The sequence below is a fragment of the Vanacampus margaritifer genome, chromosome 20 (genome assembly GCF_051991255.1).
Source record: "Vanacampus margaritifer isolate UIUO_Vmar chromosome 20, RoL_Vmar_1.0, whole genome shotgun sequence".
Lineage (NCBI taxonomy): Eukaryota > Metazoa > Chordata > Actinopteri > Syngnathiformes > Syngnathidae > Vanacampus > Vanacampus margaritifer.
Genome location: NC_135451.1, coordinates 18,181,701 through 18,197,311, shown reverse-complemented (window position 1 = coordinate 18,197,311; position 15,611 = coordinate 18,181,701). Strand labels below are relative to the sequence as shown.

Below are 15,611 nucleotides of genomic sequence, written 5' to 3'. Positions count from 1 at the left end.
ACGGTGAATGCATATTATTATTATTATTATTGTTGTTAATGTTATACTCGTTGTTAGTAGTTGAAGTCGTAAGCATAAGAGTAAAAGCTTATCAACAATAATTCAGGAGATAATTAAAAGTAATGGATGGTTCGTAGATTGGTAAAAAAAAAGTGTATTTTTAAATTGTGTTAAATATAATTTGTTTTTTACATTATTAATAGATTAATAGATGTTAATGGTAGTAATAATAATAATTAATAATTACGTTTTTTTTTTTTTTACCAATCTACGAACCATCCATTACTTAATTATTATTATTATTAATAGTGGTGGTAATTGGTCAATTATTTAATGACAAAATTGTTACATGTGTATTGCAAAATATATATATGTATTTTTTACAATGAATTAATTAACCAATTATTTAATGAGCTAACTAAATGAAATAAAATCATACAATAAAAACAATGATGACAAATAGAGAACAAAGTCAGATATACAGCGGTAAAAGTTGTGTAAAGACAGATTGTTGTGACACTCATCCAGAGTCATGTTACAACCAATTGCGTCACAGTGCGCTCATTTTGGGAGGGGGGGGGGGGGAGTTTTTTTTAATGTTTTTTTTTTCCGAGGGCACACGAAAGCACCAGAAGAGGCAGCTTGCTTCCCGTTTTGGCCACACGCTCTCTGACTCCTCTGTGGTGCGTCGGTGTTGAGGGGGGAGAAGGGAAGGAGAAAAAAGAGGAAGGAATATGCTTTCGTGTGACGCTCCTCCCGCTCGAGCGGATCTCTGCTAGCGCGGAGGAGGAGGAGGAGGAGGAGGAAGAGGAGGCTGCGTGGCTCAACAAAACTGCTCGATACCTGAACCGATCGCCTGGTACGGTACCGAACCAAGCCTGAGGAGCACCGAGGAGACATAAATGGGTGAGGTGCACCATTTTCACCCCTATTTTGGGAGGACCCCCACCCTGTCCGTCCTGTATCCTCCCTCCCTCCCTCTCTGCTCCTCGCCTGCTGTCTTCTAGAATATCCCCCAGCGCATCTGGATGAGCAGGAGCGGAAAACCCAGGTCCATAGTCTGGGTACCCCCCCCCCCCCTCCTTCGTGGGTGCTCTAATGGGTGTCCGTGTGTGCGTGTGCGCGTACTATCTTGTCCTTTCCCGCCATGCTCTATCGTGGATGTGCGTGAGGGGTTTCATGAGATGATGAGTTGCAGATGTTGACACGTTTGCATTCACTCTCACTATGCCTTTTTTTGTGTGTGTGCGCTGCCGTGACATTTCTCATTAGGCGCATCCCCCCCGGGTGCAGAGAGGGCCTGATGGCCGAGTCATCGATTGCTAAATCGCCAATTATTTCATCGATAGCGCGCATGCGGACAGGCGAGCAGGCAGCAAAGGCGTCTGATATTTTCAGTTGGGTTTTTCCCCAACACGAAAGCGATGACATGTCGCTCCCTTGTGATGTGTGTAAACAAAGTCCAGCTAGGCGGCTAACAGCTAACAGCTGGACAGAATATTCACAGTTCGGGATGTGCAAATTCCATTCCATAGTTGCGGATTTCCCCCCAAAGATCCATCCGCCGTTGTCCCGTTTTAGTGCCTAGGCCAAAGCCATGTCTAATAGAAAAAAAGAAAGTGTGCTTTGCTGCCATCTTGTGGCATGTATGGGCAACTACAACCCTTTTTCGGTGGGTGATCTATGGACTCTATGCATGCGTCGCTTGCGCATTCGATGTCATGTGAACTTCTGTTTAGTATATAAACGCAAAGCTGGCAGGCTTTTTACTTTCAGGACTTGCACTTGCAACCTCTGCGAGGACCGACCAAAGCGACATAAAGAAGACATTGAGCTCAAGTCTTGAATTTGGAGATGCGCTCTTTCGGCAAACGGAATAAGTTGTGATGATTGCGCAAAATGCTAACAAACTGCAAACTGACAAAGTCAGGCATCCGATTGCTGTGCCGACGTAAACGATTGTTAGTTGTGTTGGAGCGGCCAAAAAAAAAAAGCATTTGATGTGTCAAAGCTTGCTTTGGCACGCACACGCAATGCAGGCCGAGCGAGTGCGCGAAACGCAAAAGGAATATGAAAAGGATGCGCGTCCACGTGCTCCGATTCCTTCTTTCCTTACGTGGGAGAATTGTGTGCAAGCGGGATCCACACTTTGAGTGGGTTGGGCCGGCGGGCCGCGTCCGCAGAACGGTGAGAACACGCGAGCGCCGTCGCCAAGCGCACACGTCCGCGGACCAGGCGCAGCTGTTCGCGGCGCTCATCTCAGTCCAAGCTGGACTTTTGTTTTGTTTGCCTGTTTGTCATCTTTTTGAATGTTAGCGACGTTAGCATGGATGGCGCCAAGTGGTCGTTCCAGACGGGCGAGCCTTTCACTCATCATTCGCGCTCTTTCATTTTCGATCATCTTCATTTCAACTACATCACAAGAGGCGGCACTTTAGTCTCTCCGTTTTTAGGATGCGCACATTTTCCCGAATGCTTGCAGCTAACAAAAAAAAAGCAATACATTGACTGAGAAGGAGCATCTGCACTGACCCGCTTCCACGGACCGAAACCTGCTTCAAAAACAAAACAAAAAAAACTCCAGTCCGTGTATTTTTTTTGAGGCTCCGCACCAGAAAGCACTCGCCAAAAATGAGGGCGTCGGTCAATGAAAGGAGCGACGGAAGAGTCCACATCTGTCATTAACCAGCGTAAACCGTCCCGCCAATAACTAGTGTCATCTACTACTGGTGTAAAAGTGGAACCTGTCTCATTTACCACCAATTTACCCAATAAGCAGTCTTATCAATAACCAGCTTGACCAGTCCTATCAATAATCTGCGTAACTAGTCTCATCATTAAACAGTGTAACCAGATTTATTGATAAAGATTGTAAGCTACAATCAGACCCGTCAATAACCTGCGGTGAAACCTGTTCCATCAATAAACAGTCAAATCAGTGGTCAATATCCTGATGAGCGCAAGCGTGCGGCGGCGGCGGCAGTTGGCGGCGGCAGTTGGCGGCGGTTGGCTTCCCCGCTGTGTCACGCTGACACATGTCAAAAGTTCCTTCATCAAATAATCAATCATTTACAACTTCATTTGCATTTGGAGGTTTTCGAAAGCATTCATTTCAGTGATTCCTCCAAATAAAAAAAAAGAAAGCAAACTGTGTGCGTCAATCTGCTGCGCGTGTTTGCAGCGGGGAAGCCAGTGAGGGTGAGTCATAGCCGCCGCTTTATACGCTTGTCTCCATGGTTACGGCGCCCGCAAAACAGCCACCTGCAAAATCGTACTTGCGAGCTAACTTAGCTCATCTGTGTTGTCCGTTTAGATAATTAGCTCATCAAAGTCGCAGACATTTCTTCATCCATTCGTGCTACTTAGCGCAAGCCAGCAAGCTTTTAGCGACCCAATGAGCCGATCTATCATGCTAGTTAGCTTAGCAAGCTTGTTAGCGCCGTGTCGTGCTTTTGTACGTTCTCATGACATTTTGTTCCCAGAAGACATTCTTGACGCTTGACGTCCCTTCTGAGCCGTGAAAGATGGATTTGAAGCCTTGGCAGAGGTCCTCTCACTCGCTCGCTCGTTCACTCTGGTCTTGTTTTGATTTGTTTGACCAAACACGAAAGCGAATCGTTTGACGTTTGACGTGGTCCTCGTGTGTCCTTGATGACGCCGCTTGGCTTGACGTCCCCCAAAGCGCGAAAGGCGGCGTTTGCGATGTTTGCCTTGTGAGACGCCAACACGCTGACTTTGTGGCCCTCAGTGGAGGCGGTGGCGGAGTTCGACTACGAGGCCCAGCAGGACGACGAGTTGAGCCTGAACGTGGGCGACGTCATCGTGAACATCCGGCGAGACGACGGAGGATGGTGGGAGGGCGAGCTGGGGGGCCGCCGGGGCTTGTTCCCCGACAACTTTGTGCGGGTGAGTGACTCGACGACGCTCCTCAACGTGTTGCTCGGCCATCAACATCATTCAAAACATATCTGGACTTGACAATTTACATTTGAACTTTTACTTCCTCTTTTGGCAAACAAATATCTGCACTTTGTGCTCCTTACTTTGTTTGATTGCTTTCAACGTTGGTCATGTGACAAAAGTAGTCCACAGAAGTTGTTTAGCACTTTTTGTACTTGGAACCTGTGTTCTTTTGCCAAGTCCACCTATTCCTGATCCTGATCCTGATCCTGATCCTGATCCTGATCCTGATCCTGGTGTGTCGCTGTCGAGTGACGACTTTTAACAGGAAGCGAGCGCCGACACAATAAACAGCGCATTTGGACAGCGTTGCCGTCTTGTCATGTGCTTGCTTTGTGTGCCAACGCTCATTCAGCGTCGTGCTGCAGGACAATGGCCGTGTGTGTGCGTGCGTGCGCGTGTGGGGGGACTCTGGAGTGTCACAAGACTCTGCACTTATGGGAATGTGTGGCATTCGGCTGTTGAATGCGCGCGTGTGTGTCCAGTGTGGCTTTCAAAAGACACAGGAAGTCACGCAACGCAGCAACTCGGGATATGACGCAATCTTTTTCTGATCTGTCGGAGAAAAACCTCACTGAACATTTATGTTGTTACAGTTAGCTCAAGCTTGATAGCTTAGCAAAAAAACAAAAAGTATTCGCCATCACACTTTGACAGTCACATCGACTTATCACAAGTTTTGTGTTTATTGAGTAAGACCGAGCCCGACTAGCTAGCTTGCTAGCTAGCTAGTCGGTTGTCTGTTCTTCCCATTCCAAGTGACTGACGTAGCTTATGGCGGTGTCAGCACATTTACGGTTTCCATGTCGATCCAGCTATTCGTTAGCTCAAGCTTGCTAGCTTAGCAAAACACTTCCCAACGACATCTTTCAAGTCCAGGAGTTAAAAGAGTAACCCGGGCTCGCGCGCGCACGCACACACAATACATGCAGATGTTTCCTGTTCCGAAATGACGAATCGTGTCGTCTTCCTCATTTCATCTGCGTTTCCTTGAAGGCGCCGCGGCCGACCGATTATTAACCGGCAGACAATCGTTGACAAGCGAGATCTGTGGCAAACGCGGATGCCTTAACACACGTTTTGTCAACCTTCCGATTGGGATTCACTTGAACGTAAATCCGTCACGCGGGTCCCTCAACCCTTGTTAAGGAAGAGGAAGCTGGAGGCTCGCAAATGGCCAACGCGGCCTTTTGCGTGGGCTCGCACACGTGTGTGTGTGTGTGTGTGTGTGTGTGTGTATGTGTGTGTGTGTGTGCAGGCATGCGGAGTCAATCGCTGGTTGACTTCCCGCTCGGCTTGTGTTGACTTTGTAAAAACACGCGGCAAACATCAGCTCAGCTCAGAGTTCTTTTTTTTCATTTTTTTTTTTTTCCCAGCGTTCCGAGGTTTTTTTCCAGAGTTCTAGTGTGAAAATGTTCTGGTATTTTGGGTTGATTGAATTTCAATGTTTGTGACGATCATCATTTAGCTCTGCCTACCCAGTGTTTGCAATCCTGTGTTGTTGTTTTTTTTGTTTTTTTTTAAATATAGTTAGAATGACGGTAATCTCTCATCATTTATGTTTTTATTGATCATCTTTTACCTTCCAGTCCACCTCCACAATAGATGAAATCGTAGAAAGCAACAGACGACATGTGTTTATGTCTTAAAGCTTGATTCCATCATTTATGCAAATGCGTGTTTTATTTGGAGGTCTTTATCCTCGCGTAGAAGAATATGACGCGCGTCTTCCTCAAATGTGGCCCATCGGCTCGCGTTGATTATTTTCTGTTCAATAAAGTCGGCGTCTGTTTTGTGTGCCTTCAATCTCTCTGTTGAGGGATTACAAGTCATCTAACTAGCAGCGCTAGGCTAGATTCAATTAGCTAACCATGTTTTCTTTACCACAGACGAGCATTTGCGTCAGGAAGGCAGTCAGTTGTCTTTCGCAATTGGGCGCAGACCTTCACTTCTTTTATGAAGTGTGAACGATTCCGTTCAGCGCAAGTCCAGCCAATGGAAACGCGAACAAAACAAATCATCTTTCTTTCAAATGTGCCCCCATCGTCTTCTTTCGAATGTTGAGTGTCGGCCGCTGACATTTTATCCACTTTTGTGCTCTTCTGACCAAGTCGCTGTCGTCTAGGAAACGGCTTGCTGTTTTATTTTGGGACCTTGTGACTCATTAAGTCTTCCACACCACACGTGAGGAGCGCGCGTGTGTGCGCGTGCACATGAGTGTGCGCGCGCACGCGCGCGTGTGTTAGTCAGTCCAAGCGGCCCGTCTGCTTGACTGGCTCGTCTTGGCCGCACGCCAGCGGCTTATGAAACAGCGTCGCCGTGCTTGGGACCCGTCGTGTCCACACACTGTGCTTGTCCTCCATTTTTGTCGTCCTGTCCGCTCGCTTTGGCTTTCTTCGGTCGGGATTTCTCTTGGACTTTGTGCACATCGTCAAGCACATCCATCTCAATCGTATCCTTTGAAAGCCGGGTTAGAATCGATTTTCCAACCGCGATGAAGTGCAGCATTCGTCACCATTCGTCCTCTTTTCTGCCAAGCAAACAAAAAGCCCGATGGTCCGTCTGCTGTCTTTCCTTGCAGGAGATCAAGAAGGAGGCCAAGCGGGACGGCGGCCAGGGCAAAGTGGACCTGTCCAATGGCCGGGCCAGTCCCGTGTCTGAACCCGCCACCAGACCTGCCAAGAAAGGTAGCGTCGTCCGCAAGCCTGCTTTGTGCAAAAACACGTTTATCGGACGGTCACTCCGGTCAACCTCGGAGGACGCAAAACCAGCATTCGCGCGTCATTCGTGTCCATTCCGATGATTTCATGATGCCCATAAGACAGCCGCCGTTTCTGTCATTGGAATCATGCCCCCTGGTGGACAAAAAGAGAACAGCAGTGTCCAAAAGAATTGTTTGATAGTGACAGTAAAAAGTATTGTTTTCTTTTGGAGTCGTATACATTTCAGAGTTGCCACTCGACATTTTTCAAAGCCCAAACCGATTCTTTAGTAGTCGAGCACCATAAACAATATTTGGAGCAGTTCCATTCAAACCAACAAAACACCAACCCTTAACGTTGTTGAAATGTCTTTGAGCAGATGTTGAGTCAACAACTTTGCAGAGTTGCAAAATGTTTAAAAAAAAAAAAGTTAGACAACCAACATCATTGTTTTCCAATTCTATGAAAAAGCTCTTCAACAAGTCAATCGCTTCCCTGTCGTTTTCTGTCATAAATGAATCCACTGAAAATGCTTTCGGAGCGCAAATGAATCTGAAGCAAAATCTTTGGGATGACTCATGATCATTCCCTAACCAGTGTGTGCTGATGTCCATCACAGCCGAGCAAATCCGGAAGCGGCGCTGCAAAGCGGCCTTCAGCTACGTGCCTCAGCATGAAGACGAGCTGGAGCTGAAAATCGGCGACATCGTCGAAATCGTAGCCGAGGTAAGAGGACAAAGTCAAGCATTGTGAAAGTCCACAGCTTGATGCTTACGATACGGCAGCAAAGCAGGACTTTTGCCGGAAATGAAGCGCCGCAAATTGCTTCAACATAGTTCCTTGGCACCACCATTTAGCGCCAAAGCACGGAAAGTATTGGTCAAATTTCGGCAAATGAGATCATTGAAATGATGGCAAAACTTCAGCGAAAAATACAAACGTGCTAGTTTGCAAACGCCAACTTGTGAATGTACGTCTTTTATTGTTGCGGTTTTAAAAAGGTGTGACCCTTGTTAAACTTTGACTTCACTTTGATAATAAGACTTTATCTTGTAAAAAGATACGCAAAATACATGTTATTTCTGCTAAAAATTACATTTAATTTTTTCTCTTCAAATGGATTTATTCTTTTAACATTTCACCTTTTCTCTGGATAAAAATACGAATGTGTTCATTACCCCCCAGTTTTTAGAGGTGCACATTGTAGTTTTGCTTGATTGGTGTTAAAAAGTGAAGAAGAAGAAAAAATGGTGACGCTCTTCAAGTCTTCCTAAACTCATCAGCAAGCCATGCTTGCTGTTGTGAAATGTGTCCACTAGAGGGCGCCATATGAGTGTGACGTGTGTGTTGGCGGCGTGCAGGTGGAGGAGGGCTGGTGGGAGGGCGTCCTGAATGGCAAAAGTGGGATGTTCCCGTCCAACTTCACCAAAGAGATCCTGTTGGATGCCGACGGACCCTCGGTCGACGCGCCCGCCTCGCAGGAGGAGCCTTGCGCCTGCCGCAACAGTGAGTCTCGGCCAATCACAGGCCAGGGATGCTGCCCACTTTCATGAGTCATGATGGCAATGTTTGGTGTGCAGGTAAGAACAGCCCAGGGAGCGAGAGCGATGGAGGGGACAGTCGGTCCGAAACGGGCTCCGGGGAAATCCAGCCCAAAAAGGTCATCAGGGTGCCTTTTTCACACTAGGGGCGGGGCGGGGACACACGCACTCTTTGTATTTTCATGAGTCACCCCTTCACAAATTGGGATTGTGGTTGTTTTCTTGAAAGCCGAATGGGATGAGAAAGTATTGCTTTGGGTGCCGTCTTGGTGCCAAGGGACGACTTTCGAAGGGTGGAGCTTCATTTGTTCAGACCGTTGTCTTGCGCAATAGCAAAGTAATGGCGCCATCTTGTGGCAGCTATACGATAATGCAGCGGGGAGAGGCACAGGTCGTTGCCGTTACTTCAAACTCTAAACTCAACTCGGTTCAAAATATCCGTCAAGTCCCAAATTCCAAACACAAATGTTGTTACTACTTACTTGCATTTGATTTCCAAAAATCAAAGATGGTCACACGAGAAAATCATTTTTCGGTCTCATTTTCTTCTCCAGCCGTATTTGGCTTGTGATATGAAACGATTTCAACATGATCTCTATTGGGCCTTAAAGTGCCAGCAACAAATCGGTTCAAAGTCGTCAAGATACCTGCAAACGATGAAGACGGTGCTGTCGTGTCTTGCGTTCAGGTGAGAGGCTTCGGCTTTGGCGACATCTTCAAAGAGCAGCCCATCAAGCTCCGCCCCCGCTCCATGGACATCGACTCTGAAGGCCACAAGGTGAGCGGACACGCAAACACCGGCCGGGCTTCGATTCACTGGTTTCTGTGGAACGAACCCCACAACCCTTCTTCACATTTGTGTTCTTTTGCAAAAAAAGAAAAAAGAAGATGGCCCCCAAAACCTTGTCTCATAGCAAATCAAATAGTACGAAAGGAAGGCTGAGGAAGGGCAAATACCAAAAATACACAAATCATTCATGAGGCCCCTACAAAAAAAGTTCACAATTGCTTGTCGGCGCCACAAAATGGCGAAGCTCCTCAACTCACTTCATCAGCATTCCTTGGAATTCCCGTGAAAATGAGGCAAAAAAACCCTAACAACAATAAAATGGCGGACAGGAAAGTCGTAATTAATAATTCTTTAAAGTGTAAAGCGTTGCCTCGTTTTCTGCTGGCGTTAGCTTCCAAAAAAAATAACCCAATGCATGAAATCCACAAAGGAGTTCGCTTTGTGTTTTACTTTTGTTAAATACATGTTTGAAGGCGCTAAAATCCCTCATCACACACTTTGTACACTTTTCTCATAAAGGCATTTACATTTTCTCACATTTCTCTCAAACCTTCAAAAATGTAATAAAATAGGTATTTTACGGAGAAAAAAAATGCATGCAAAATTGCACGCACACAAAAACTCGGCGGTATAAATGATGTTTTTTTTTTGTTGTTTTTTTTGTAGCAAGTTTGCCATGATTTTTGTTTTGGGTGAAGGAAGTCTGCTGTTGCCTTTCGATCACTTTTACTGCACAGGAAATGCTTTCACGCACGCACTCACATGAAGGGCTACGGCAGGCACAGCACAAAAGAGAGAGAGAGAGAGAGAGAGAGAGAGAGAGAGGAAGGTGGTGAAAAAAAAGGAAGCCTTTTTCACTGACGCACACACATTCAAGCGCACACGCCCACACACGCACACACTCGGCCTCCTGCCGCCGGCGCTGATGTAGCAAAGCGTGTTCTGTCTGCGAGCCGAGAGGAAGGTAGGATCAACGATGTTTTCTTTTTTCAATGTCTTTCTTAATTCAAGTCCTTATTTCCATGCCAGGTGACTGAATGACCGAATGAATGAATGAATGAATGAATGTCAGCTGTTTGCTGGATGCCAACGTTGCAGTTTTGACAGTAGTTACGCATTCTGAAGTCCCGCCTCCTCCCCCCAAATTCTATGAAGCTTGCGTAAACATTTTAAATTCCATACATGAATCGTTATTAAAATCGTGTTTTTGAGTAACTGAAATGGATCAAATGCATTTGCATTCATTTATTTATGAGTACTTTTGGTTTTGAGCATTGTAACGTGACAATGAACTTTTTTTTTTTTTTTTTTAATGAAATGTTATGTTTTAGAAAGTAGAACAGCAGTTGCGGCTCATAACTTTTCCCAAGCTGGACATTTAGCAAATGATATCTTTCAATGTCAACTTACTATTAAAACATGCCTCAAATAACAAAAATAGATTTCCACGATTCATCGTTTTTTCTATACCGCTTACTTTCATTAGGGGGCGACGGCGTCTTTTCTTGCTAATGCGCATTTCCCACCAACGGCCGCGCGAATGTTTGCGTCTGTTGGCGAGGTTTGTAAACTTTCACTAAACGTTTATAAAAAAAAATTTGGGGGTAATTTTCTTGTGACAAGTTGAGTCAAATGAGAATAAAGTATATCTTATGTAACTCTCTCTAAAGCTGCTTATCTTAGCAAGCTAGTCTGTTTGCCCATCAACGGTAGTTAAGTTTCAGTAGATCAGGTCAAGTACAAGATCTTATTTTTGATATGTTAGTTTGCTCATTTCATTAACTATTGTTGAAGTTCATTTTAGGATATCTCCAAATAAGCTAGCTCGCTCAAGCTAGCAATCTTACTGACTTGTCTATATCTACTGTATTTCGAAAGCGAGTTAGCTTTAAAGCTAACTAGCAATAGGCCCGTTTGTCCATCAACTTTGGATAGTGCTTGCAAGTGAGTTCTTTCCATTTGGGTCGCTAAGCAAAGCTAGCGACGTGTGTTGGCGGAAGGACGTCGTGTGGAAGATGTGAAGCGGAGGAGGGAGGATGTTTTGCAGCCTCCTTCCCGCCGGGCGCCGTTTTATGAGCTTGTCTCTTTCACGAGGTAACAGGCCAGCCGACGTCTCTGCGCTGCATGCGGGAGTGGGGACGAGGAGGGGGGGGGGTCCTTTGAAGGCAGAGGGATTTGGGGGGGGGTTTGTGCTAGTGGTTTTGCTGAGTCACCCAAAGCCACGTCTGCGCTCTGCAAAATGAAACTTGGGTTTGAGAGAAGATGCTAAATGCCAGTGGTGGCAAGTAACCAAGTAGAAATACGTTGTTACTTGTTCGCACTACCTGGGAAATCAGTTTTCCCGGCCCCCCCCTCCCATGATCTGTGACTTTCCCAGAATCATATCAGTTCTCCCACTGCACATTTTACTTGATCTGCGTCTGAACGAGTCATCGCGTAAACATTTGCACACGATGCTAAACGCTGAGCTTATCACAGAGTCAATGTCACTCTTTGCTGAGATCATCAAAACAAAACGAGAACGCATTCTTGAATCGTGCGTTAAACATGATTTTGCATGACAAAATAAATAGAGCTCCTCCCATCACTCCCACATAGTTCTTTGGCATTCAGATGCCACAAGAAGCAAGACTTTCCTATGAAGCTAAACGCCTTGTGCAAATAAAAACAGCAATGTGGAATATTGGCTGCAAATGAAAGTGAAAAGCTGCCAATGAAAACGAGCTCCACACCAGCAGGAGGCAGCACAAGAAAATGCTCGTGTCGTGTTCAAGCAAAAAAACAAAATCATGTTCATTGTTTCAAGATTGGAATGAGATCAGGGATGATGGAAGTGAATCATGTGTTTAAAAAAAATAAATATGTGGCCTCTTGTTAGCAATCTGATGGGGCGGGGCGGGTTCGAGGCGGGGCGTCGTCTATGAACAGAACAGCGTGTGTGTGTGTTGGGGACAGAAGCGGCCCTGTGAGTCTTTTCCTCCGCAAACACTGCAGCGGGATCCACTCCGGCCCTCCACACAACCACCTCCTCAACACACACACACACACACACACACAGACAGACAGACACACACACACACACACACACACACAAACACACACACACACACCTTGTACTTTTCCCACTCTCACCAAGTCAGGTAACAAAAACTACACGTGATCCTTGAAAGAGAACTCAAAAGGAAATAAAGTGACTATGACGAAAAATCCCAAACCTTTAGAAGCTCGTCTCTCTTTCTGTCGCTGGCGAGTGATTGTAAATACACTTTTTTTGTTTGTTTGTGTTTTTTGTCCTGCAGGTTGGCGAGTGGAAGACGGCGAGCTCGGCAGCCCCCGACAACATGAAGGGCGACCCCGACGGCAGAGCAAAAGGTCAACTCCAGCTCGTCCGTACGTTTTGGTCAAGCGCTCGCTCGTCCTCACGCTCTGCGTTTAAAAAAAAAAAAAAAAAGTGCTTCCAGGACGAGAGTTGTGCAAAGTCCTTTTCCCGTACGAAGCGCAGAACGAAGATGAGCTGACCATCAAAGAGGGCGAAATCATCGCCATCATCACCAAGGTGATCGTTACGCTCGCGTGCGTGCGCGAAGGACCCGGAGGCGTGTCCTTACCTGGCGTGCTTGCGTGCAGGAGTGCGCCGACACGGGCTGGTGGATGGGCGAGTCCGGCGGCCGGCAGGGCGTCTTCCCCGACAACTTTGTCAAGCTGCTGGAAGCCGAGAAAGAGGTAATCGCTTTGCCACACTTCTGGGAGAGTTTCATCTTGGGGGGACGTTTTCAGCTGGTGGGCTTCACAAAACGGAAATAAGTTACAGCATTTCCTGTCATATACTTCCTGTACGCAAGCTGCGGTTCTTTGGCTTACCACTAGAGGGAGCCAACAAGGCTCCAAAATGTCAATAAGATGAACTTGAAACTTTTCAAACCACCTGTTGAGTGGGTTGGGTGTCCCAATACTTTTGCCCATATGGTCTCCATCTTTTTATCGCAGAGACCAAAGAAGCCGCCTCCTCCCATCGCACCGTCAGCCAAACACGCGACGGCAGGTAAGAAAATGTCCGTCCTCCGCTTGACACGTGAAAGAATGACGAGACAAAATTGTGACCGTTAGAGAAAAAGTGGGACGTCAAGAAGGTTCCGCCGGAGCGGCCTGAGCACCTGCCGCACCGAGACCAGGATCGAGGTACCCGCGTTGGTCCCGCTTGCTCTCACCAAAACTGACAACTGCCTAATTTTACAGTGTGCACGTCTTTCCCAATTTCTATTAACAGTCATTAGCTTCTTCTATTTTTATATTTAGTGTTGGCCTTGCTACGGATAACATCTGGAAAAATATACGTTGCAATATTCTGTCTCCTCGAGTGAACTTGCTTCTAACAGCATTCGTGTCCTTCATTCACTTTCCCAAGACGATTCTTTCTCCTTCCACTTGAACAATTATTCCACTTCCTGTTTCCCTCCCAAACAAAACGGTTGGTTCCGAAATCGATTGCACGAGAGTCACACAAATGTTTGTGCGTGTGTGTGTAGGCGACGAGCTCGTCAAGCCCTCCCTGCCAACGGTCCTCCCCAAGAACATTTTCCCGCCAAAGACGTCCGCTTCCTCTTCCGCTTCCCAGCAACCCCCGAGGCGCCCCGAGAGACCGCCCGCTCTGGCGTCAGTACGCGTCCTCGGAACATTTGGGGTATCCCGCGCCCTCCTCCCATCCTAACCTTTGCGCCGCGTGTGTTTTGGCTGCTCAGGTGTGAAAGCCCCAAGTCGGAGGGCGGGGCTTCGCCACCTGAATGCGCTCCCGACAGGTCCCGTAACACCGGTGAGGACGCAGCACGACCATTGCGATGACGTTGGGACGTCTTTTTTTTTTCATGTGTGTGTTTTTAGACCTGGACCTAGACGCGGTGGTCCCGTCGGCGGAGAAGCTCAGTCACCCGACGGCGTCGCGGCCCAGAGTCACGGACCGTCGGCCTCGCTCGCAGATCATCACATCGGTGAGAACGTCTGGACCGACGGAGCAAATGAATGAATTTCCATGGGAAGAAAAAAAAAATTGAAGGCGTGAAAGCGCCCTCTGCTGGCTGTAGAAGCACTTGCAGAATAGCCGGCAACAAGCTGTTTTGATTGGCTGCCTTTCTGACTCGACAGTCGTCACTGAGCAGCAGCGATGCGGACCACCCGGCACCGGAGCGAGCCAAGGACGACCCAGAAGCGGTCCAGTCCAGACCTGTGGAGGTTTTGGCAAGGAAGGGACTTCCTGTCATCCCAGTAAGCGCTAAATCTCACATTCCAAAAAGAGTGAGGCAAAAGTGTTGTTTGACCCAATTTGCTCAGTTGTTTTATACAAAATAAACCCAAGCTTGAGTGAAACTAACACAAGAAGAGGATCTGACCCAACTTGAACAAACATTTAGCTGTTGTACTTTGACATTTGCCATTTTACTGAAAGTTGAATCCGTACTTGCCATCTCCATCCAGTAGAGGTCACCACATGTCATGTATCCACGTGAGCGCAGGTCGCCGAGAGCAAATCCCAGCCGGCCGCCAAGTCGTCGCCTTTGAACCCGCCCGCCGGGCCCGGCCATGGTCCCGCCTCGCCGTCGTCCCCCAGCCCGTCCCCGGAGCTGCGGCTGTCGTCGCCCGCGGCCGCGCCCACGCTGGAGGACCTGAGGCGGCAGCTGCGAGAGCTGCGGAGCTCCGTGGAGCTGCTGAAGAGTCAACACCGGCTGGAGATGAAGCAGTTGGCCGGCACGCTGGACGAGGAGAAGAAGATACGACTCGGTTTGCAGGTCACATCAGCCTTTTGCTACCTCGGGAGACAAGTTGAAATATCATTTCCGCTTCACTTTTTAAGAGTGGGGATCAAGAGGGTTTCAAACTAACAATAATAATAATGAGAATCAAGGATTTAAAAAAAAAAAAGCTCAACTATGACTGTAACAACAACTTTAATTGTTTTGGCGCCATCTTGTGGCATTAGTGAGTACAACTTTTTTTTAAAGTCACAAAATGAGTACATGCTTTTATTTGGACTTTGAAAAGGGGTTCGAAATTGTACCATGAAAAACACAAATCAAAAGTGACCTCAATAAAACGTGAAATCTCGTTTGTGTGTTTGCTGCGACAGATGGAAGTGGAGCACATAAAGAAGATCCTGTCCAAATGAGTCCAGGCCAAAACCACGTTTGTGCCAAAACGACGGTGACGATCGCCAACGAGCATCGAGGCCTCAAACAACATGACCTCCCCCCCCACGCAGCCAATCGCACCCCCCCCCCCCCCACCATGATGTCGCCTTGCCTTGTGTTTACGTCACAACCTCCTGTTCCTTTCTAAGCAGCCTTTCTCTCCGCCGTCTTCGTTCCTGGCGCCCGCCGGTACTGGCGGGTGGTCGCTGTGTTGCCGTGGCGACGCGCCACTCACAGGTACTGGCGTGAAATGGGTGGCGAAGGCCCGTCGGAACCCCCGCAGGCCGGTCGGTTCGGACCGCCGCTGCGCTGTCGTGCGTCCACGTCGCGGCCTTCCCGCCTCTTAACTCTTGCGTGCGTGCGTGTTTGTGAGGCACATTTTGGCTCCAAATTGGTGGCGCATGGTTCAAAGCAAGATGGATGTTTGTCGTTCTTTAGC

General features: G+C 47.4%; 1 protein-coding gene and 1 long non-coding RNA gene across 4 annotated transcripts; one reads left to right on the top strand and one right to left on the bottom strand.

Moving 5' to 3' along the window:
* Positions 1-615: 615 nt before the first annotated feature.
* sh3kbp1 (SH3-domain kinase binding protein 1) lies at positions 616-15,295 on the top strand. 3 transcript variants are annotated; one of them, XM_077554239.1, is made up of 18 exons: positions 616-906; positions 3,749-3,906; positions 6,542-6,647; positions 7,282-7,388; positions 8,024-8,168; positions 8,243-8,322; positions 8,892-8,981; positions 12,293-12,365; positions 12,446-12,549; positions 12,621-12,716; positions 12,981-13,035; positions 13,101-13,172; positions 13,520-13,646; positions 13,733-13,803; positions 13,872-13,978; positions 14,133-14,252; positions 14,501-14,773; positions 15,112-15,295. In XM_077554239.1, the coding sequence occupies exons 1-18, from the start codon at positions 903-905 to the stop codon at positions 15,148-15,150; spliced, it is 1,827 nt and encodes a 608-aa protein (XP_077410365.1). In that variant the 5' UTR covers positions 616-902; the 3' UTR covers positions 15,151-15,295. The 3 variants fall into 3 exon arrangements, with proteins under 3 accessions (XP_077410365.1, XP_077410366.1, XP_077410367.1); XM_077554240.1 differs by lacking the exon at positions 13,101-13,172; XM_077554241.1 differs by lacking the exons at positions 13,101-13,172; positions 13,520-13,646; positions 13,733-13,803.
* LOC144040235 (uncharacterized) lies at positions 5,538-14,412 on the bottom strand. Its single transcript, XR_013289677.1, has 4 exons — positions 12,602-14,412; positions 12,209-12,419; positions 8,851-9,026; positions 5,538-6,815 (listed from the first exon to the last, which is right to left on the bottom strand). It is a non-coding gene; the product is annotated as an uncharacterized LOC144040235 (long non-coding RNA).
* Positions 15,296-15,611: the final 316 nt, after the last annotated feature.

Coding starts and splice junctions, on each gene's coding strand:
- sh3kbp1 (XM_077554239.1), top strand. Junction 6,648..7,281: donor CACCAGACCTGCCAAGAAAG/GTAGCGTCGTCC, acceptor TGTCCATCACAG/CCGAGCAAATCCGGAAGCGG. Junction 12,550..12,620: donor TCATCGCCATCATCACCAAG/GTGATCGTTACG, acceptor GCTTGCGTGCAG/GAGTGCGCCGACACGGGCTG.